The sequence below is a fragment of the Oncorhynchus masou genome, chromosome 24 (genome assembly GCF_036934945.1).
Source record: "Oncorhynchus masou masou isolate Uvic2021 chromosome 24, UVic_Omas_1.1, whole genome shotgun sequence".
NCBI classification, from domain to species: domain Eukaryota; kingdom Metazoa; phylum Chordata; class Actinopteri; order Salmoniformes; family Salmonidae; genus Oncorhynchus; species Oncorhynchus masou.
In genome coordinates, this window is record NC_088235.1 from 72,740,851 (window position 1) to 72,762,368 (window position 21,518).

Sequence of the window (21,518 nt, forward strand, 5' to 3'; positions counted from 1 at the left end):
CAACACTTCATTCCATACTTGATTTATTATGTATTGGCATTTAGAAGAAAAAACCTTTCTAGACTGTTAGCTTTAAGGGCCACACACAGTCAGTCAGATGTACAGTAGCTAAGTGAATAAAGCCCCCTTGTGGCTATGTTGTGGCTGGAAGAGAGCGAGAGAGAGAGAGAGAGAGAGAGAGAGAGAGAGCGTGGTAGAGAGAGAGAGAGAGAGGGATAGCGAGAAACAGCGAAAAAGTTTGTAAGAGAGAGAGAGAGAGAGAGAGAGAGAAACAGGAAGAGAAAGAAATCTTCCAGAAAACATATGCCACCCGGTAACTTCCTTTCTTCTACCTAACCCCCCCCCCCCCCTCCCCACCCCCACCCGTGTCACAGATGTTGGGATAAAAGCCCAGCTCTTCATAGAACCAGATCCATTATGCATATTCCTTAATCTTGTTAACCATCACATGCCAGGACTTCTGATGCGGGGGCCGCGCTATGCCTGCGCTAATCAGACTAATATCACAAGCTAGTGATACACATACACCCCCTCTCTCTCACACACACACACACACACACACACACACACACACACACACACACACACACACACACACACACACACACACACACACACACACACACACACACACACACACACACACACACACACACCCCAATAGAACACAACCTATTGTACACTCAGGATCAAGAGATCCTTCTGGTTTTGTCCCAAACAGAAACACACACAACTCCACAATAAACGACTGTCTGATTGCTTGCCTGACACGTCACACACACACACGCACACACACACACACACACACACACACACACACACACACACACACACACACACACACACACACACACACACACACACACACACACACACACACACACACACACACACGATGGGTCTGCCCTGCCCTACGCTGTCCTCTGCCAACACAATGGAGGCATCTGGAGAGGGCCAAGACCTGGGTGCCAGCTCTGTGAGACTGAGAAGGGGGGAGGTTGTGTGTGTGCCTATGTGTGTGTGTAGGTTAAAATCCTAGTGGGGGGGGGGAAATTCACACGGTGGGCCGGCTGCCCGGGTCCGCCCTGTCTGGATCCCCTTGGCGCCCCGGTCTCTCCACCAACCCCCACCCCTCCGTCTCACTTCCCCCTGCATCTCCCTGACCATCCCCACTATGGCTGGTCCTAGGTGTGGTGCGGCCCAGCCCAGTATTGGGTCACGACAGTGTGTGTGTGTGTCTGTGTGTGTATGTGTGTGTGTGTGTGTGTGTGTGTGTGTGTGTTGGGGTGGTCATCATTGCACCTTTGATCAAAAGGGGCTCCAGCCGGAGTGCTGACAGGCACTTTCAATGGGCTATTGTTAGCGGGGGCTATCGACAGGGCCGTATGGATTGTTCTGCACTCTGTCACTCTCCTCCCTCCATCCATCCCTCCCTCGCTCTCTCTACCCCCCTCTCTCTACCGCCCCGTGTTACGCGTAGACGGCACTTTTTAAAGGTCACGTTTGCTTCCCCTCCCTTCCCTCTCTCACTCTGCCTCTCCTCCCATCTCTCTCTTTTGTCTTTCCCGTCTCCTCCTCCTTATCCGACGACGACGATGGCTTTCTTCTGCTCAGTACGCCGTTTCACCACGTCCCTCACCTCTATCTCACCCCTTCACTTTCTCGTTGCCCCGTTCTCCTTCCCCTAGAGGGCTTTTACACGCAGGTCCTACAGAGTCCCCCAGTCCCAACACGACACACCAGTCGATCATTACGTAGGCCTTCTTGTCGGGTCTTGGGGACCAGCTATGATGCCACAGCAGACGGGTGCCTGGTCTTGTTTTAGTTCACTTCCAGCCTTACCTGAAATAAAAGGGACTCCAGGGCGTGTATTGCAGCGGCTCAGGGTAGGAGTGCTGATCTAGGATCAGGTCCCCCCCCATGTATTATTTCCTTATGATCTAAAAGGCAACTGGTCCTATCAGTCCTTTGGGAATACGGGCCCAGATCTTAGTTGATCTGGGTCTTTGCTTTTAGCTGACTGTCTGATTTGGGAGAGATTCGGGGTTTGCTCTTAGTTCATTAAGAGAGTATGTGTGTGTGTGTGTGTGTGGGGGGGGGGGGGGGCTCTCCGTACTGGTCCTGATAAATTGCATTAGTGGGCCGGACCATATCGATGGCAGATCTGCAATCAAATCACAGCCTGCAGGGATCTCTTTGTGGAGGGGGGAGAGACAGGGAAAATGGAAGAGAGAGAGGGAGGGAGGGAGGGAGGGAGGGAGGGAGGGAGGGAGGGAGGGAGGGAGGGAGGGAGGGAGGGAGGGGAGGGAGAGAAAGAGAGAGAGAAAGAGAGAGAGGGAGAGAAAGAGAGAGAGAAAGAGAAAGAGAGAGAGAAAGAGAGGGAGGGAAAGAGAGGGATGGGGACAGGGAAAGAGGGAGTGGTGGAAGGAAAGAGAGAGAGAGGGAGGGTCAGGGAGAGAAAAAGAGATAGAGATTGAAATAACAAGATGGACAAACTTACTCTGTGAGACTCGCACGAGTTCAGCGACACTGAAGACCCCCGATGTGACGAAGCTGTCCTGGAAGCCAAGATGTCCTAAAAGCGCGAGAGAGAGAAAGATAGAAAAGCACAAGGTGATGCTATTGCCAACAGAGGGATCGGAAACATGAAAGAGGAGGTACAAGGGAAGAGGTACAGGATTCCCCACGTTTCTTTTCAAACACACACCACGACATTCTCTCCTGTTACGCAACACACACACGCACAAACACACCCACCCTTCCATGTCCCGGTGGGAAAGAGAGGCCGTGTGGGGGAGGAGGGTGTGTTTAGGGTAACCCAGAGGGCAGGGCACATCTGGGGCCTCTGTCCCCATGGGTGTTTCTTTGCCTCTCCCAACACTACAGCAGGGGGCTCCAGGAGGGCCCCTAATCAAACTACTGGAGCATGTCTTGAGTTGGTACTAAACAAATTTGAGTGTCGAACTAAATCCCATCTCCGCCCATCTTTCCAAGACGTTTTCCAAAACTTTGGACATGCTTTCCTACACTTTCCCCCCTCACAACTCATCTTCATTGCCCAGAACGGTGTCCCAGACAGCACCCAATAGCATTATAGCGCACTGCGTTGGACCAGGGGCCCATAGTACTCTGCTCAAACGTAGTACACTATTAAGGGAATTAGGTACACCCACGCCCATACAGGGAGTGTTGGTGGGTGAAACTCTGGTCGGTGGCTGAGGAGACCTGCAGCATGTGGACCACTAGATTCATACATAAAGAAGGCAACTGACAGAGAGAGTAGAGGGTGGACGGGGGTAGAGGCAGAGAGATAGATATTAAGAGGCAGGGAGAGAGGTAGACAGAAAGAGAGCCTCTTGCGTGAGAGAGCGATAATATATACGGCTCATTGCGAGCCAAACTGCTGACATTAGTTGAAAGTCTGTAGACCCACAGAGCCCTCCCGCGCAGACGCCCCTGAGACTGAACGGGGGGGGGGGGGGCAGAGAGGGAAAGAGAAGGAGTGGGATTGAGAAAGAGATGAGAGAGGAATAAACAGGACAAGAGGAAAGGAGAACGAAGGAGAGAAATGGTGTGCTGGAGAAGCAGTGCGAACGGGAAAGAGGGGGAACGAAGGGGAACGTGAGAAACAAGAGAAAGAAGGAAAATGAGAATGTGAAAATTCAGAGACAGACAGAGAGAGACGGAAAGTGTGTGTCGGAGAATTGAGAGAGAGCAGGAGGGAGAGAAAGTTTGAAAAAGAGTGTGTGCGCGCACGTGTGCTAAGCGTTAAGTTAAATAGTGTGTGTACAGTATATACGTGTGTGTCCCCGTGTGTGTCCATAGGCAAGTTAAATTGTGTACGTGCACTATATATATACACGCGTGTGTGTGTGTCGTAGAGAAGTCAAAGTTTCCATGCAGCTTTATATACTTGTGAAACAACAATTACACAAAGCGTGTGTGTGTGTGTGTTCGAGCATGTCTGTCTGCCTGTCCATCTGTGCATAGAGCATAACACAGCCCCACTGTGGGATTGTAGGACACAGCGGCATAGCATAGCCACAGCGCACTAGCCTGAGCTGCCGGTACAGGGAGCAGGAAGGTATATATATATATATATATATATATATATATATATATACATATATACGCACTCGGCAGCCCGGGTTCAACAAGGCCATTTCCATGAGTGAGCGCCTCGTATAGGGAGACAGGGGGGGAGGAGGAGGAGGGGGCAGGGCTTCTATATCTCAACAAGGATAATCACTCCCAGCTGTGTCCACTGAGACAGAGAGAGGGGGGGGCTGAGAAAGAGAGTTAGAGAGAGGGCAGAAGAGGGAGAAGGGGGGAAAAGAGAGGGAGAAATAAGAGAAAGAGAGGAGGGGAGGACGAGCCAGAGGTTCGGCTTTCATAAGAGCTAGGAGAGCTAACCTCCCCTCCGACTGGCGAGAGAGACCAAAAACACTCAGCTCAACAGCGTGGGAGGGAGGGAGGAAAAAAGGTTGAGGCCCAAGTTCAACTGAGTTATGGGGAGAGAAAATGTGTCCCTACCAAACAATGACAAGTCAGAGAAAACTTTTGACATATCAACAAGTGCATTTCTGTTGCTAAAATGTGTGTGTGTGTGTGTGTGTGTGTGGGGGTATTGTTGCTAAAAAAGTGTGTGTGAGTTGTTTCAAAAATGTGTGTGTGTGTTTGTATTGTTGCTAAAAACGTGTTTGTGAGTTGTTTCTAAAACATGTGTGTTGTCACGTTCTGACCTTTATTTCCTTTGTTTTGTCATTATTTAGTATGGTCAGGGCGTGAGTTTGGGTGGGCAGGGTATGTTTGTTTTTCTATGATTTGGGTATTTCTATGTTTCGGCCTAGTATGGTTCTCAATCAGAGGCAGGTGTCATTAGTTGTCTCTGATTGAGAATCATCTGTGTGTTGGTGGGTGATTGTTCCTGTCTCTGTGTTTGTTTGCACCAGATAGGGCTGTTTTTTTTTATTTTTCACATTTCTTGTTTTGTTAGTTTATTCATGTATAGTGTCTTTATTAAAGTACCATGAATAACCACCACGCTATGTTTTGGTCCACCTCTCTCTCCTTCACCAAAAGAAAACCGTTACAGAATCACCCACCACAACAGGACCAAGCGGCGTGGTGACAGGCAGCGGCAGCAGGAGCAGCGAAAAGAGGAATGGACATGGGAGGACGTTTTGGACGGCAAGAGTATGGACTATACTACTTGGGAGGAAATAGACAGGTGGGCGGTCGACCCAGGAAGAGTGCCGGAGCCCGCCTGGGATTCGCTGGAGCAGTGCGAAGAGGGGTATAGGAGAATGGAGTTGGAGAGACAAGCACGGCGGCGCGGTAGGAAGCCCGAGAGTCAGCCCCAAAAATGTATTGGGGGGGCACACAGGAGGTGTGGCAAAGCCAGGTAGGAGACCTGCGCCAACTTCCTGTGTTTACCGGGGGGCGAGAGAGACCGGGAGAGAGGCACCGTGTTATGCGGTGGAGCGCACGGTGTCCCCAGTGCGGGTGCATAGCCCGGTGCGGTACATACCAGCTCCGCGTATCGGCCGGACTAGAGTGAGCATCTGGTCCCCAGTGCGTCTCCTTGGGCCGGCTTACATGGCACCAGCCTTGCGCACGGTGTCTCCGGTTCGCCTGCATAGCCCAATGCGGGCTATTCCACCTCGCCGCACTGGCAGGGCGACCGGGAGCATTCAACCGGGTAAGGTTGGGCAGGCTCGGTGCTCAAGAGCTCCAGTGCGCCTGCACGGTCCAGTCTATCCGGTACCACCTCCACGCACCAGCCCTCTGGTGGCAGCCCTCCGCACCAGGCTGTCTCTCCGTCTCATCCCTACAGGTGCTCCCGCCTGTCCAGTGCTGCCGGAGACTTCCTCCTCTCTAGCGCAGCCAGAGCTCCCGCCGCTCAGTCCAGAGGCGCGAGAGCCCCTCATTCCAGAGGCGCCAGAGCTACTCAGTTCAGCGCTGCCAGAGCCTTCCTCTCCAGCGTTGCCGGAGCTTCCCGTTGCCCAGCGCCATCTGAGCCACCAGTCAGCCAGGGGCGGCCAGTCAGCCAGGGGCCGCCAGTCAGCCAGGGGCCGCCAGTGCCGCCAGTCAGCCAGGGGCCGCCAGTCAGCCAGGGGCCGCCAGTGCCGCCAGTCAGCCCAGAGGCGCCAGAGCCCCTCAGCCCAGAGGCGCCAGAGCCCCTCAGTCCAGAGCTTCCGCCCCTCTGTCCAGAGCTTCCGCCCCTCTGTCCAGAGCTTCTGCCCCTCTGTCCAGAGCTTCCACCCCTCTGTCCAGAGCTTCCGCCCCTCAGTCCAGTGGGGTCATTTAGTAGAGTCACTGTGTTTAGGAGGCCACGGAAGCGGACAAGAAGGCGGACTAAGACGATGGTGAAGTGGGGTACGCGTCCTGCACCAGAGCCGCCACCGCGGACAGACACCCACCCAGACCCTCCCCTATAGGTTAAGGTTTTGCGGCCGGAGTCCGCACCTTTGGGGGGGGGGGGGGTACTGTCACGTTCTGACCTTTATTTCCTTTGTTTTGTCATTATTTAGTATTGTCAGGGCGTGAGTTGGGGTGGGCAGTCTATGTTTGTTTTTCTATGATTTGGGTATTTCTATGTTTCGGCCTAGTATGGTTCTCAATCAGAGGCAGGTGTCATTAGTTGTCTCTGATTGAGAATCATACTTCGGTAGCCTGGGTTTCACTGTGTATTTGTGGGTGATTGTTCCTGTCTCTGTGTTTGCACCAGATAGGGCTGTTTTGGTTTTTTTCACATTTCTTGTTTTGTTAGTTTATTCATGTATAGTGTCTTTATTAAAGTACCATGAATAACCACCACGCTGCGTTTTGGTCCACCTCTCCTTCACCAAAAGAAAACCGTTACATGTGTGTGTTGCTGCTAAAACGGGTGTGTGTATATTGTTTCTAAATCGTGTGTGTGTGTGTATTGTTGCTAAAACGTGTGTGTATTGTTGCTAAAACGTGTGTGTGTTGCTGCTAAAACGTGTGTGTGTGTGTATTGTTTCTAAAACGTGTGTGTGTGTGTTGCTAAAACGTGTGTGTGTGTATTGTTTCTAAAACGTGTGTGTGTGTTGTTACTAAAACGTGTGTGTTGCTGCTAAAACGTGTGTGTGTTGCTAAAACGTGTGTGTGTGTGTATTGTTTCTAAAACGTGTGTGTGTCTGTTGTTACTAAAACGTGTGTGTTGCTGCTAAAACGTGTGTGTGTATTGTTTCTAAAACGTGTGTGTGTGTGTGTTGCTAAAACGTGTGTGTGTGTGTGTTGCTAAAACGTGTGTGTGTGTGTGTGTGTGTGTATTGTTTCTAAAACGTGTGTGTGTTGTTACTAAAACGTGTGTGTTGCTGCTAAAACGTGTGTGTGTGTGTTGCTAAAACGTGTGTGTGTGTATTGTTTCTAAAACGTGTGTGTGTGTGTGTGTGTGTTGTTACTAAAACATGTGTGTTGCTGCTAAAACGTGTGTGTGTGTGTTGCTGCTAAAACGTGTGTGTGTGTTGCTGCTAAAACGTGTGTGTATTGTTTCTAAAACGTGTGTGTGTGTATTGTTTCATATGTGTGCAGCAGTAGAGGGTGTAAAGGCGAGGATATCCTCTGGTCTTATCTCATGGCCTGTGGATTGTACAACAAGCCTCTTGTCCTCGAAAGACACCAGTCAAGCTTTGTCAAACAGCACGTAGCACCCGGACCCACGGGTCAAGGTTAACCAGGGAAGGCCACACACACACACACACACACACACACACACACACACACACACACACACACACACACACACACACACACACACACACACACACACACACACTTTCTCAGTCACACACTTGCGCAGACACACAAACATTTGCAAACACATATTATACACACACACACTTTCCCCTCACAGTCACACAGCCTGTTTTCCTGTGCTGACGACAGAGGTGGGGGGAGAGGGGGGGGGGGGGGCGAGACGAGCGACGTCGCGTCAGAGCGCTGGGTGAGGAGGGAAGAGGGGAGAGGTAGTAAAGTGTGTGTGGAGTCAGCATTGTTGAAACCACAGCCTCTCTATTCTAACCGCCAGGGTCAAGTGCAGGATATGTCTAAGTTAGTGGGCCAAAGCTGACTATGCAGAGCCTAGTACAAAGACTGAAACTGGAGCGATGCAGAGCAACAGTCATTCAGCGTTTACTTTTAGGAGGCACCCTGTGGCATTTTCTATGTCACACTAGTGTTGGGTGGAATTGATCTACTGAGTGTAGGTGGTAGGGGCTAGGTGTGTGTGTGTGTGTGGGGGGGGGGGGGACACTGTGTGACAAGGCTTAGTGCTTATTCTAGATGGGTTGGGCAAGGTGGTTGGTCTCTGGGAGAGACATAACCTGTAGGTTAGGTTGAGACATAGTGTGAGCTGTAGGTTAGGTTGAGACATAGTGTGAGCTGTAGGTTAGGTTGAGACATAGTGTGAGCTGTAGGTTAGGTTGAGACATAGTGTGAGCTGTAGGTTAGGTTGAGACATAGTGTGAGCTGTATGTTAGGTTGAGACATAGTGTGAGCTGTAGGTTAGGTTGAGACATAGTGTGAGCTGTAGGTTAGGTTGAGACATAGTGTGAGCTGTAGGTTAGGTTGAGACATAGTGGGAGCTGTAGGTTAGGTTGAGACATAGTGTGAGCTGTAGGTTAGGTTGAGACATAGTGTGAGCTGTAGGTTAGGTTGATACATAGTGTGAGCTGTAGGTTAGGTTGAGACATAGTGTGAGCTGTATGTTAGGTTGAGACATCAACTATTATCTGGTACATGATTGAGCGGTTGAGATGACCTGTCTGTTAGGCTGAGGTGACTTTTAGGAAGTGTGCGTGTGTGTGTGTGTGTGTGTGTGTGGGAGGGAGGGAGGGAGGGATTATTCCCTCTGCTGAGTACCCACACATGCACAACTCATCTCGACCCGGCGCTACAGCCAGCCAGCAGATGGACTTTGGCTCCCTCCCAAAAAAAGAAAACATTAAATCAAATAAATAAAACTAAAATATCACACAGGCATTATGGGAGGTGATGTTGGATATCCGCAAGAGAGGCACATGCAAGATGGAGCGACCTTCAGTTCATCCACAGGGGAGGGAAAAGAGAGAAAGAGAGAGAGAGAGAGAGAGAGAGAGAGAGAGAGAGAGAGAGAGCAGATGAGCGGATGACATCAGCTACATATGGACCAGGGGGTGAGAGGAGGAGGGGAGGTGAGAGGGAGGGGGGAGAGGAGGAGAGAGGGATGGGGGGGGGGGATAAACAAGCTCCTCATCTGTCTGTCTGTGTTAATTGCTATAAAAAGTCCCAAACACAAACACAGGGCGGGGCGGTGTCACGCGCAAATAGGTCCCTCTCCCTATACTAAGTACCACTCCCAGCTATCTGGGGAGTGGGAAAGACATTTGTTATAAGGCAACGGGGTGTTGGCAGGGACAATCTTAAGATATGGTCATGTTATAAAAACAACACTAGACACTTATGAAAGAGTTGGTCGAACCCCCCCTCCCCCTCCCCAAACACACACTCTCATCATGGCTACGTAATGGCCTCCCGTCTCCCCCTTGGCTTTAAGGTGCTAGATGTTCACACGGGGTGTGAGCGTGTTGTAAATCGCCATCTCCGAGGAGCCCGGGAGAAGAGGGCTGGCTGGGCCACAACCACACTGCTTAGCGAAGGCAAAACACATGTCCGTGTGTGTGTGTCTGTGTGGTTTCGGCGCGGGGGGTGGGGGTGAAAAAATAAATCAACTCTTTCTCCCCGACAGCGTCCAGACAATTTTTGGCACGGATCATTTAAAAAATCCAACTGGCAGAAAGTACTGTAGTTTAAAACCGTACAGGAAGGTTAAGTGAATGTGAATAGAAGTGTACTTATGTGGAATGGACCTTTGAGACTTAAAATAAGAAAAATGTCCCATTACCCGATTGCACCTTTGTCAATAAAAAAATAGTAAGACTTCCTTCCTCCCTTCAAGTTAACACTGCTCTGACGTGATTGGATACCGTAGGTCAAAGCAAGGACTCTACACGCCACACGGCTTTGCGCAATCCAGTCGTGTTGAGATCAGTGACCACTTCAAGGAGGGAAGTATTTTCAAAGCATTGGCTCAGCAGGCACTGGTTGGTGGTGTAATTTTACAGAAGGGCAGGAGTAGGAATGAAGACAGGTGAACACGCACACACACACACACACACACACACACACACACACACACACACACACACACACACACACACACACACACACACACACACACACACACACACACACACACACACACACACACACACACACACACACCTGTGTACTGGTCATTTTAGTAGCACGATTGCAGAAAAAGCACTTAATAAATCAAATGTGCTATGATAGTAATAGTATACTACAGTAGTACTACAGTAGTTTTGTAGTAGAGTACGACGTTGTCATTCGACTCTTACCGTTCTCAGGCTGGTCCTTGATGTCAGACTCACTCTGCTGGTTGGGACTGTCTGACTGGCCATCTAGAGAGAGAGAGAGAGAGAGAGAGAGAGAGACTGTAAGGGACTGGAGCAAAGGGTCTCACTACGTAACTTTCATGAAAGCCAAGATGGTACATTTTTCGTCGACAAGGAGATGCCATGGATATACACAAGGTAAGACAAGACTGCGAAACACGCAGAGTCCATAAAAAGACGCGGATAGGGTAAGATTCTTCGGTCGCAATACTCAATGCATTTTGTCACCATAGTACTGTGCATGTGAGTGCGGTCGGGGGATTGCCTACAGTCAGAGGGTTAACCCAACCCGCCGGGTGTGTTCTGTGTGAGTGTGTGTGTGTGTGAATGAGTGTGCTCAGGTGAAACCCTAGCCCCCATGTCTCAAGCTCTGCGATCGATGCGGGTGTCTGTCCCCCCCCCGGCCTACGCATCGACTGCACACTGGCACAGCCTGAGCCACACTGTAGGAAACTGCAACCGTAGCTATAGACAGACTGACTGACAGGCCATGGGCTAAAGCTACTGTAGACTACTGGCTCGTCTGGTCTAGTGTGGTGGGTCGATGCCCCTCCTCCTCGGTGACATTGACTCTGCCTTCGTCTCATCGTACTCTACTGTGCTGTCCAGCCTGTGTCAGCGTCTTCACTGTCCTGACAGTGCACTACGCTGTCTGTGGGTGTTGTGTGGAAAGGTGTGGTGGCGTGGGGTGTCGGAATGTTTTTCTGGGGCTTAGACTGACATGTTTTCAGATGTGGTGTCGGTCAGAGGTGGGGAAGGAGTTGAGGAATTTGTGGTTGGGGAAAGGAAAGGGGGAATAAGGCTTCTGGAGAGAATGCCCAGTGCGAGGATGTCACACTGTTGGCAAACACTCACTTATGGAAATTGGTCTGGCTGGAGAAACACTAAGAAGCCGATGCCTGCCGCAACAACTCCATCCATGGCTCATAAAACAGGGAAAACCCTATTTTTCTGCCCCGGCGCAAGAACGTCTAACAGCGTCGTTAGCGGTGACAGCGACGGTGAGGGAAGTGACGTGTAAAAAGAGCCGTTCTTGGTGCCGAAGAAGTCCGCTCCTTATGTTTCGCCTCCCCTTTTTTTTCGCCTCCCTTCTTTTTAACTGCTGCCAAAAATGGCAGAGGAACATAACCTCTGGATGATTTAGCTGCTGCTGGGTTGTATCGATCCGACGGGCTGCAGATAAAATTGTTGGGAGTGGGAGAAATATTACCCATCTCCACTCTGGGAGTCGGGACTGAAGAGAGCCAAGCAGAGAGACAGAGAGCTATGACTCAAGGCCTGGTAGGCTGATAGGACAACGTGCCTGGTATTGCTGCTACACATAGGCCGGAAGGCTGATTCACTGAAACTAGTTTGCTTGTGTTCTACTGAAATAGGTACAAGATGTTTGCCAGAGTAGTGAAATAGTTGCAAGAGGAGGTACTTATCTTAACAAGGCTGAGATAAAATCAGGACCATGGTTTTTTGGCATAGAGTTTCATTTTCTCCCCCCCCCGAAATGTTTTTCTGCTCTGTTGCTGGCGAGAGAAATCAGGCTGAGTGCGTTTTACACCAAATGTTTATCTCTAAAAACAACGAAGTGTTACCAGACAAGCTGATTGACCCCTTTGAGCTGTCGGGGGGAGAGTGTAAAAGGTCCATTTCCGAGGCAACCAATGACGCGGGGGAAACAAAAAAAAACGTTCCAAACATACGTGACTGGAACGTCAAGAGGGGTGACGGGCAGAGAAAGGCGGCAAAAACGGCGAAGGGAGGACAGAAAGTCAAAAGTGTTGCTTGAAATACTAAAACAAAACAAAAAAAAGGAGAAAGGTTTTAGGCTGGTGGTTTCCCTCCACTCGCAAGACAAAGTAAACAATTTAGAGGGAACTTGTTTGCATTCTGCTCAGCGTTTGTGGTCTGCATCAACAGCTTAAAACAAAGGCAATCTGGAGGCCCGCGGAACAAAACGTCCCCCCAGCAACCGAACAGAGGCGGTTGAAAGAGGGGTGGTGTGGGGGTGGTTCGCCGGGGGCATGAGGCTAGTGGCTGGGTGCTGCTGGGTGTGGGTGGGGGAGGCACTTTCACACAGTCCACAGCCCCCCCCCCTCACCCTAGTCTACCCCGGCGCTCTCACGCGCCTTTCCCCCTCGCTAATTAAATATGCAAATAAGGCGTGAGACCCAGACTGTGTCTCACATCTGCATTTACCCCCTGTTGAGGGCCCTCAGAGCTGGGAGAAAGGGGGGGGTGAAAAATCTGGCCGATTAAAACAAAACAACAAAAAAACCACACTAAACAACAAACAACGAACCCCCCCCCCCACACACACACACACAAACAAGACCTATTCACACAGCCTCTATACAAGTCCCTTAACAAGTCGCTCTTTATCTTTCTCTCCCTCCATCTGAAGGGAAGGAGAGGACTAGAGCCAGGGGCCGTGTCTGGTACAGGGCTCTGACCACCTCCCACCCTTCACTACTACGTCTAAGAGCCCTGAAGGGGTGGGCACTTGATGGGGGGGACCGGTGGGGTACAGAAAGTAAAGAAAGCCAAAAGACCCCCCCTCCTCCCTTCCAGTCCAGACAGAGGATGCACTACAGCCACCATAGATCAACGGCTGGATAAGAGACCGTTCATTATGGTTACGCCGTTATGAATATGCACTGTCATGGAATTTATCACCCCTCACTGGAGGCATTAATACATTGCAGGATTAGTGTCACAGCTCCTTCTACGGCGGGCCAATAACTTTCATACGACTAATTAACGGTCCGAGCTGTGTGTGAGGCTGTATTTTCACCATAGCAACCAACGTTTTTTACAACGGAGTCATGAGAGAGAGAGAGAGAGAGAGAAAGAGAGAGAGAGAGAGAGAGAGAGAGAGAGAGAGAGAGAGAGAGGAAAGCCTGGGTCATGTTCATTAGTGCACACTGTAGAAAAATGTTTTGTAACAGAAAACAAGCATTTCTGATTGGACACTCTCAGGTTGTCCATCCGTGTTTCAGTCCGTTTGCTACCTAATGAATACGACCTAGGGTCTAACTGTGGCTGCATACCGTTGGTTCTCTGTATGGTCTTTTAACACGACCTGGCTAGACCAGTAACACTCTTAACCACCGAGCTGGTAAACTTTTACGAGCAGGCCCAGGTCTATTAAACGGACCAATGGGAGAGAGCAGATTACAGTAGAGTACGGTATACTACTACTAGAGTGGGAGTATATAGTGGTGTCTCGGGCCTGGAAGAGAGATGAGGAGAGCTGGGGGAATGTGCGTGTGTGTGTGTGTGTATGGAATGTCTTGATGGCTGGTAGTTGAATTAGTGAACGAGTTGACACACTAATTAGATCGTTAGGGGACGGCCTCGCGGCTGCATGTGTGCTGACTGCTCTACTGGTGCAGCTCTTTGCCTCAGACACACACATTCCCAGGTCATCCCTCTGTCTCGTCTCTCCCTCTCCTATCTCTCTCTGCTTCACTCTAGTCTCTGTCTGTCTGCGCTCTCCCCGTCTTCTCCCAGATTTGTCTCTTTGTACCCTCTCTCTGTACCCTCTCTTTTTCCTCCCTCCATCCCACAGTTCTCTCCCTCTCTTCAGTCTCCCCCTCGTTCGCTCGCAGTCTCTCTTTCTTACCTTCTCCCCCCCTCTCCCCCTCTCCCCCTCCGAGCCTCGACTGAGAGGGGAACACCGCCTGGCCCGCTCAGCCCGCCCCAGCGGCCACTTCATTATGCATGCGCCAGACCCTCTGTACCTCTCCCGGGTCCCTCTCCCTCCCGCCGGCCCGCTTTCCCACCAAGTGCTCGTGCTGTAATCCAATTGTGTGTTAAAACCCTGCTTTCTAAAGGCCCTTTTGCACCCTGAGCCCAAGAACACGCATGCCAATAAAAGAGGAGGCAGAAACTTCATTTAGAAATACAAACGGCCCTTTCTGTCCGCCATCAATGGAAGGTGAAGCCACAGGGATTGGCTTATTGTTTTCACAAGTATCGTCTCCTCTCGTCTCCCTCCCGAGTTTTTTTCGCTTTTTTTTTCTCCAACCCCTCTCGCCGAGTTGAGCGTCCAGCCCGGGCTTTGTTGAACGATTGTGGCCGGATTCGCCAAAACCTTCGGATTTAATTTGGCATTCCTGTAAGCCTCTCGTCCTCCATCCCTCCCTCCTCTCTCCATCTCCCTGACACCCTCCCTTCCTCGGAATGAAATGGTACATGACCGGAGAGCCAATCCAGAACAATCCACCACCGGGACACTTGATGTGGGTTTTGTTATATCAACTGTAACACTGGTCCCAATCAACATGGAGATTAGTCGTGGGAAGTTTCAAGTAGCTACAGTACGTGAAAATGTAAGCGGCCATTTTCAATCGTTTCTCTGAAATCGGTCCCTGTAGGGTTAAACCTGAAGGCACGCTGAGGTCCTTTCAGTGCACATTGTCAGCACACAGGCGCTACTCATATCTAGCCTGCGCCAGGGCAAAGTAGAAAAAGGAGAGAGCATATAGGGAGAGCCTGCCCGGGTGAGTTTGTTTCTGTCTGCGTTCCCTGTGTCCAGTGTTTGGCTAACCTCGACCTTCATCCAGGCTCCCTTACGTCACTCCATATTTAATAAGCTCTGTGTTTACATAGAACCCTTCTGCTTCTCATCTACGGCACAGCCTCAATCCCACGCCTGTGCGTGTGTGCGATTGCTAGCGTGTGTTTGATTGTACTGAATGTGTTATGTGTGTACATGTGTTGCGTTCTGCTGGCGAGTGTGCGCACGTTATTTTTTGGGGGGCTGAGGAAGAGGGGACAAACGAGTGTAAAGTTACGGTGGCTGTGTTTACAGATGCCGACTGTCCTTACAATCTAGACAGCCCGGGCGTTTGAGTGCGAGCGTGTGTGTGGAAATAAAAACACTGACCACCTTGGAGGAGGAGACGGAGTGCGGAAGAGGAACAAGGGCATAAAGGGTTCTGTTTTCCCGTCGGCCTGAAAACCGGCCCCGGAAAAAAACAACGGGTTGTTCAGTGGGGGGGGGGGGGAAAAAAAGGAAAAAAGAAGCTTTCCAATTGGAAAAGTTCCAGGAGAACCTTGCCATTTCTAAAGGGTTTCAAAACGTCTCTTGCCCATTGAACATAGCCCAGGCATCAATGGATAATGTTTGGTCTGTCAATACTGTACAAGACATAATAACGTCTTTAATTATCGTCTTATCCAATATCCTGAACGTCAATAAGTTATGTTTGTGCCGTAACGCCCCTCCCAAACCACTAACGAACACACTCCACTGTGTGTTACTGAGTGTGTGAAGGGCTGGTGAACGGTGTATGTGTGTGTGTGTGTGTGTGTGCAAGGTTTGGACATAGGCATTAGGGAACGTCTCCAGTTGTCCTCTGTCTATTCTATTTGTTGCCGTTTCCACAAGTGAAGGAAGGTGTGTGTAGGTTCAGGTCGTTCACGGTTTGGTCCCGGTTGCTGCTGCAGCCCTGGTAAAGCCGTAAGCACTCTGCTGCCTCTTCTCCAGTCTGCCTCTTCTCCAGTCTGCCTCATTTTCCAGCCTGTCTTCACCTCAACAACTCTCCTTCGTCATCATCTATCATCTCCACCTCTCTCTTCACCCATCTCTACCCCATCTCCACATTCATCTATACTCCCATCTACCCGATCCATCTCTCCCTCTCCACATTCATCTATACTCCCATCTACCCGATCCATCTCTCCCTCTCCACATTCATCTATACTTCCATCTACCCGATCCAGCTCTACCTCTCCACATTCATCTATACTCCCATCTACCCGATCCAGGAGGAGGAGGAGGGAGAGAGAGAGAGAGAGAGAGAGAGAGAGAGAGAGAGAGAGAGAGAGAGAGAGAGAGAGAGAGAGAGAGAGAGAGACAGAGAGAGAGATAGAGAGAGAGAGAGAGCGCTTCCTCCTAGCTGGCTCACTAGACCTCCCTGCTGCTCCAGAGGAAAACTGTGGGAAAAGTCAAACTCTGTGGCCCCGTAGGCTGGGCTATGTGGAATGAAGAAGGGGAGAGAGAGGGAAGATAGAGGGAGAAAGAGAGAGAGGACCTTGCTCACTCACTCCCTCCTTCCTCCTCTCCTCTGCTGTTATTCTGCCGTCGTTTCTAGGAAGAGGGTGGAAAAAGAAAGGGGGGAGGCCGAGGAGGAGAGACAAGTTCTTGGCCTTTTCCCAGCAAGGCAAAAAAATAAAAAACAGCAGTCCAATCCCAGCATTCTCTAGGGGTCTGGTGAAACATACAGCCCTGGGGCCGCTTTCAATTTACTCTCTCTCTCTCTCTCTCTCTCTCTCTCTCTCTCTGTGTCTAATCTTCTCTCTCCCCGTCTCTCTCCCTCTCTCTCTAAATAGCAGGACTGTGAGAGAAAAGTCGAAGCTGTCATGGATCTGATGTGCTCCGCGACCTCCCTTAGCCCTGATGGGGAGAAATAGAAAGATTGAGGAAGGGTCAACTGTGCATGAGAGCCAAGTGTGTGTGTGTGTGTGTGTGTGCGTTTTACATGCTAGGAGGACTGGTGGGTGAGAAGATAATAATGAAGCAGACACAAATAAAGCATTCTTAAAAAAAGGTAGAGATATCGTTCGCTTTGAGCAAACAAGCTAATGGCATGTGGTTAAATAAAGGTTCAATGAAATAAATAAAAAATAATGTACTGTGTGTACTGCTCTTTTCTTTAAATCGCAACACCCCCCCCCCACCCACCCCCACCACAAGATGTCCAGTGATCATAGTGATGGAAAAAGCGTTTAGTACCCCCTCGCTCAAAAACACTTCCTGTCTTTGTCTGACTCTATACACACACACTCGCTCTCGCTATGGTAACAACTAACAACTGGAGAAAGCTCAGGACAGGTACAATAGAGGCTGCTTTACAGCCCTACTTTCCACTGTCAAATTGGCTCTGCGCCCTCGACACAAGTAGTGCACCGCTTTGGGAATAGGGTGCCATTTGGGACGCGGAAAATACTGTACACATTCTCCCTCAAATACGGTACACATTCTCCCTCAAATACGGTACACATTCTCCCTCAAATACGGTACACATTCTCCCTCAAATACGGTACACATTCTCCCTCAAATACTGTACACATTCTCCCTCAAATACTGTACACATTCTCCCTCAAATACTGTACACATTCTCCCTCAAATACGGTACACATTCTCCCTCACTCAAATACTGTATACTGTACACATTCTCCCTCAAATACTGTACACATTCTCCCTCAAATACTGTACACATTCTCCCTCAAATACGGTACACATTCTCCCTCAAATACGGTACACATTCTCCCTCAAATACGGTACACATTCTCCCTCAAATACGGTACACATTCTCCCTCAAATACTCACTCAAATACTGTACACATTCTCCCTCAAATACGGTACACATTCTCCCTCAAATACGGTACACATTCTCCCTCAAATCAAATACGGTACACATTCTCCCTCAAATACGGTACACATTCTCCCTCAAATACGGTACACATTCTCACTCAAATACGGTACACATTCTCCCTCAAATACGGTACACATTCTCACTCAAATACGGTACACATTCTCCCTCAAATACGGTACACATTCTCCCTCAAATACGGTACACATTCTCCCTCAAATACGGTACACATTCTCACTCAAATACGGTACACATTCTCCCTCAAATACGGTACACATTCTCCCTGACAGGTTCTAACAGCGTAGCTATCGTGAGCAGGAGAACGTCGACAAACACGTGAGATTTCACAGGCTCCTCTTGCTTGTCTGTCTCCCAAATGGCACCCTGTCCCCTAAATAGTGCACTGCTCTTGGCCAGGCTCTTGTGTTCCGGGGAAGAGGAGAGGAGGAGAACGCAGACATCTTGAACTTCTCCTCGTGTCATCTTTTTCTACCCGACAGCAGCCTGGGACAGCAGGAGTTGTCGTCGGTCAGAGGGTGTACAGTATTGAATCAAAAAAAAAGTGTTGTCAGTTTGATTGTCATTTGCCAGAGATCTAATCTTGGTGAGTACTGGGGAGGTCTGCCCTTCAGTGACACAGGAAGAAAGCCGGGAGAGAATGTGTGTGTGTCTGTGAGCTGTAATTCACTGTGGTCCCAGGGCCCAGCTGACAGGCTCCAGCTGCAGTGTCGAGGTACTGTGTGTGTGTGTGTGTGTGTGTGTGTGTGTGTGTGTGTGTGTGTGTGTGTGTGTGTGTGTGTGTGTGTGTGTGTGTGTGCGTGTGTGCTCAGAGCCTGTCAAAGGCGTCGTCACACCAGTCTCCTAAACAGCAGCGAGCCCATAGTGCCAAGTTAGAGCCCCCTCATTCCACCTCCGCCATTTTACAACTGCAGGGAACGACGTGCTGTCTGAGACCAGGAAGTGTCAGTCACCGCCTCTCTGCTCTCCTACCGAGGAGGTCATGGAAAACATGGTTGAGAGGGAGCAGTGGGATGTCTCTCTCTCTCGCTCCGAGACCATACCCACTCTCGTCTCTCGCTCCGAGACCATACCCACTCTCGTCTCTCGCTCCGAGACCATACCCACTCTCGTCTCTCGCTCCGAATTTCCCACCCAAAAATGTCCATTATCCACACTGAGAAAAAAAGATGGAGAGAAATTGAGGAGGGGTGTTGGGGTCTGTGGAGGGAACAAGACGGGGAATGATCATGCCACCCCGTCCTCCCCCGCGGTGATCTAATCAAATTTACTCCTTGAAACAAAAGGGGCGACTTTGCACACAAACAAGTCACTCTGGGCCAGTCAATACATGTGACCTGGGAAAATAAGCAGGAACAGGGGTCGTCGGGAGGGGAATGAGGAGCGACTGTACTGCCACCTTGGCAGGAACAACCGACACAAAACCAGAGCTCGCCTTGTGGGAAGGGAAGCCTCGACTTCTCTCCTCCCCTCCTCTCCTCTTTCTCGCTCTTTGAAACAGTGGAAATAGAACATCTCCCTGCTCATGCAGCACAAGCAAAACAAAATACAAAAATGACAGGGTGAACTGCTTTGGCAGCCAACTTTTGCGCTGCCTACTTCTCCGCCTCCCCTCCCTCTCCATTTTCTCTCTCTCTGTTATGCTAGTGCTCTCTCTCTCTCTCTCTCTCTCTCTCTCACTCTCTCTCTCTCTCTCTCTCTCTCTCATAGAGAGAGTCCCTGGCTAGAGCTCCTGTCTGGAGCAGACTAGGGGAGGGAGGTTGGTGCCAGGGTTGAAGAACGATCTGCACCGCTCCACGGCAAACCCAGCCCAGCCGCTATCCTCTCCTCAGCCCGCTAGGCTTCCTTCCCAGCATACAGTGGGGCTTTCACACATGGCCCGCAGCGAGGAGGGAAGGGAAACCCCCAGTCACTGCACACAACATGCCCAGCCTGGCCACTCCTGCTGGGTCTTCCCCCTGCCTACACACTGCCCCCACTACAGTCACTAGAGCCAGGGTTACCCACCCAAAACTCCTGGGCCCTGCCTGACTAACACACACACAGACGCACGCACTCACACACCTCATTAAACACAGCTCTATGCAGCAAATACTAACTGAATATGCCAATAAATATTATCAGATCGGGGGATATGTTTTGTGATATTATTGTTATAAAATAAAAACAATTTCATTTCGACTGCCTCTTCCTTGAGAAGAATTTGTAATAAAACGTTTTTTTTATTTCCTATTTGAAATTGAAATAGCCTGCCATGCCACATATACATGACTTAACTGTATTATGAAATGTGCATTGTAAAACAACATATTCCTGATTGATTTTACAGACACTTTTTTATTTTCCTTTTAATGAAATGATATGATATATGGTATGATTTCAAAAGGCTGTCAATCAATATCGAGCCACCATTCATTTTCTTCTGCAGTTAATTTCAGAGAAATCATAAATTACCAATATTTACATTTATGGTACCTCGACTCTCCAACTCTATGCATTTCAATACACATATATATACACCCTTCTTAGAAAATGTGTGTATATATATATATATATATATATATATATATATATATATATATATATATATATATATATATATATATAATGCAAATATTGCAATACCAATAAACCTACCATACACTATACTGCATTTTGCACAGACAAGTACAAAATATGACTTTTGTTCACTATTGACCATAGCATGATCATCGGAACGTAATTAATGCTCGCTAACGGATTTGCTACAACGGAGGAATTTGAGAGAGAACTTGAGGGTAAAGAAAACAGCCCGTAGAAAAAGGCTCACTAGTGGAGAGTATGCCAGTCCAATTGTTTGTCTGGCATATGCCCACCAGTGCGTAAGGATCAGGGCTTATGCCAGCCAAGGCGCTGGGTTGGCATTTCCACCCTGGCAGACCCCTGTACTCGCAGCCAAATTGACAGCGAATGAGAGAGGGAGAAAAAGAGATACATGCTTTTGTTCGGTTCTGAATGCTACATAAAAAAGACAAACAATTCGACGACTGGTGGCAATAATGCATTTTTTTTGTGCCAGGTAGCCAAAACATGGGGATCTCTTTTTATGTGCCTCCCCCCTTCCTTAAACGTCACAGCAGAGTAGCCTGTTACCGGCGCACCCAAACTCTCCTCTTTGCCCCTCCCAACCGCCTCCATTTTGTGAACATCTGACTGCCTCCATTTTATGGCAGCCCTTTCCTCTAAGAACGGCACAAATACAGTGCTATCATCGATCGCCCATACGCTACACTCACAAATGAAATACTTGACGGAGATGAAAAGCCTTGGCTTTGAATGAGTGCCGTCGCTTGTCGAGCCGCCATTTTAAAGCGAGTCCGTCTCTCTCGCTCGTATTTGTCTTCATTCTCCTTTCCTCTCTCAGTCGGTGTGTCTCTCTCGCTCTCTCTCTCATGCTTATCCTCAACGTAGCTGTTAAACCATCCTGCCAGGCAAAGCTATACTGAGAGAATCACGTTAGCGGCCTCCATTGTTGGATGACACAGAAGCAGCCGCTGCCAAGAAGTTTGCTGCCAAGTTCAACAACATTCAGATAAAAGACAGCAAGAGCTACAAAAAAAAGGAAAAGGAAAAGGCACAAACACAGAACTCAGCAGAGCCCAGG

The 21,518-nt window shown here is 49.5% G+C and overlaps 1 protein-coding gene across 6 annotated transcripts in view; it reads right to left on the reverse strand.

Annotated features, from left to right (window-relative positions):
* nfia (nuclear factor I/A) overlaps window positions 1-21,518 on the reverse strand; it is a 181,432-nt gene that overhangs the window by 45,999 nt on the left and 113,915 nt on the right. For all 6 annotated transcript variants that reach the window (XM_064934776.1, XM_064934775.1, XM_064934778.1 and 3 more), the window contains exons 3-4: window positions 10,428-10,490; window positions 2,501-2,575 (exon numbers count right to left, since the gene is read on the reverse strand). In XM_064934776.1, the coding sequence (XP_064790848.1) occupies window positions 2,501-2,575; window positions 10,428-10,490 (138 nt within the window). The remainder of the gene's footprint in view (window positions 1-2,500; window positions 2,576-10,427; window positions 10,491-21,518) is intronic.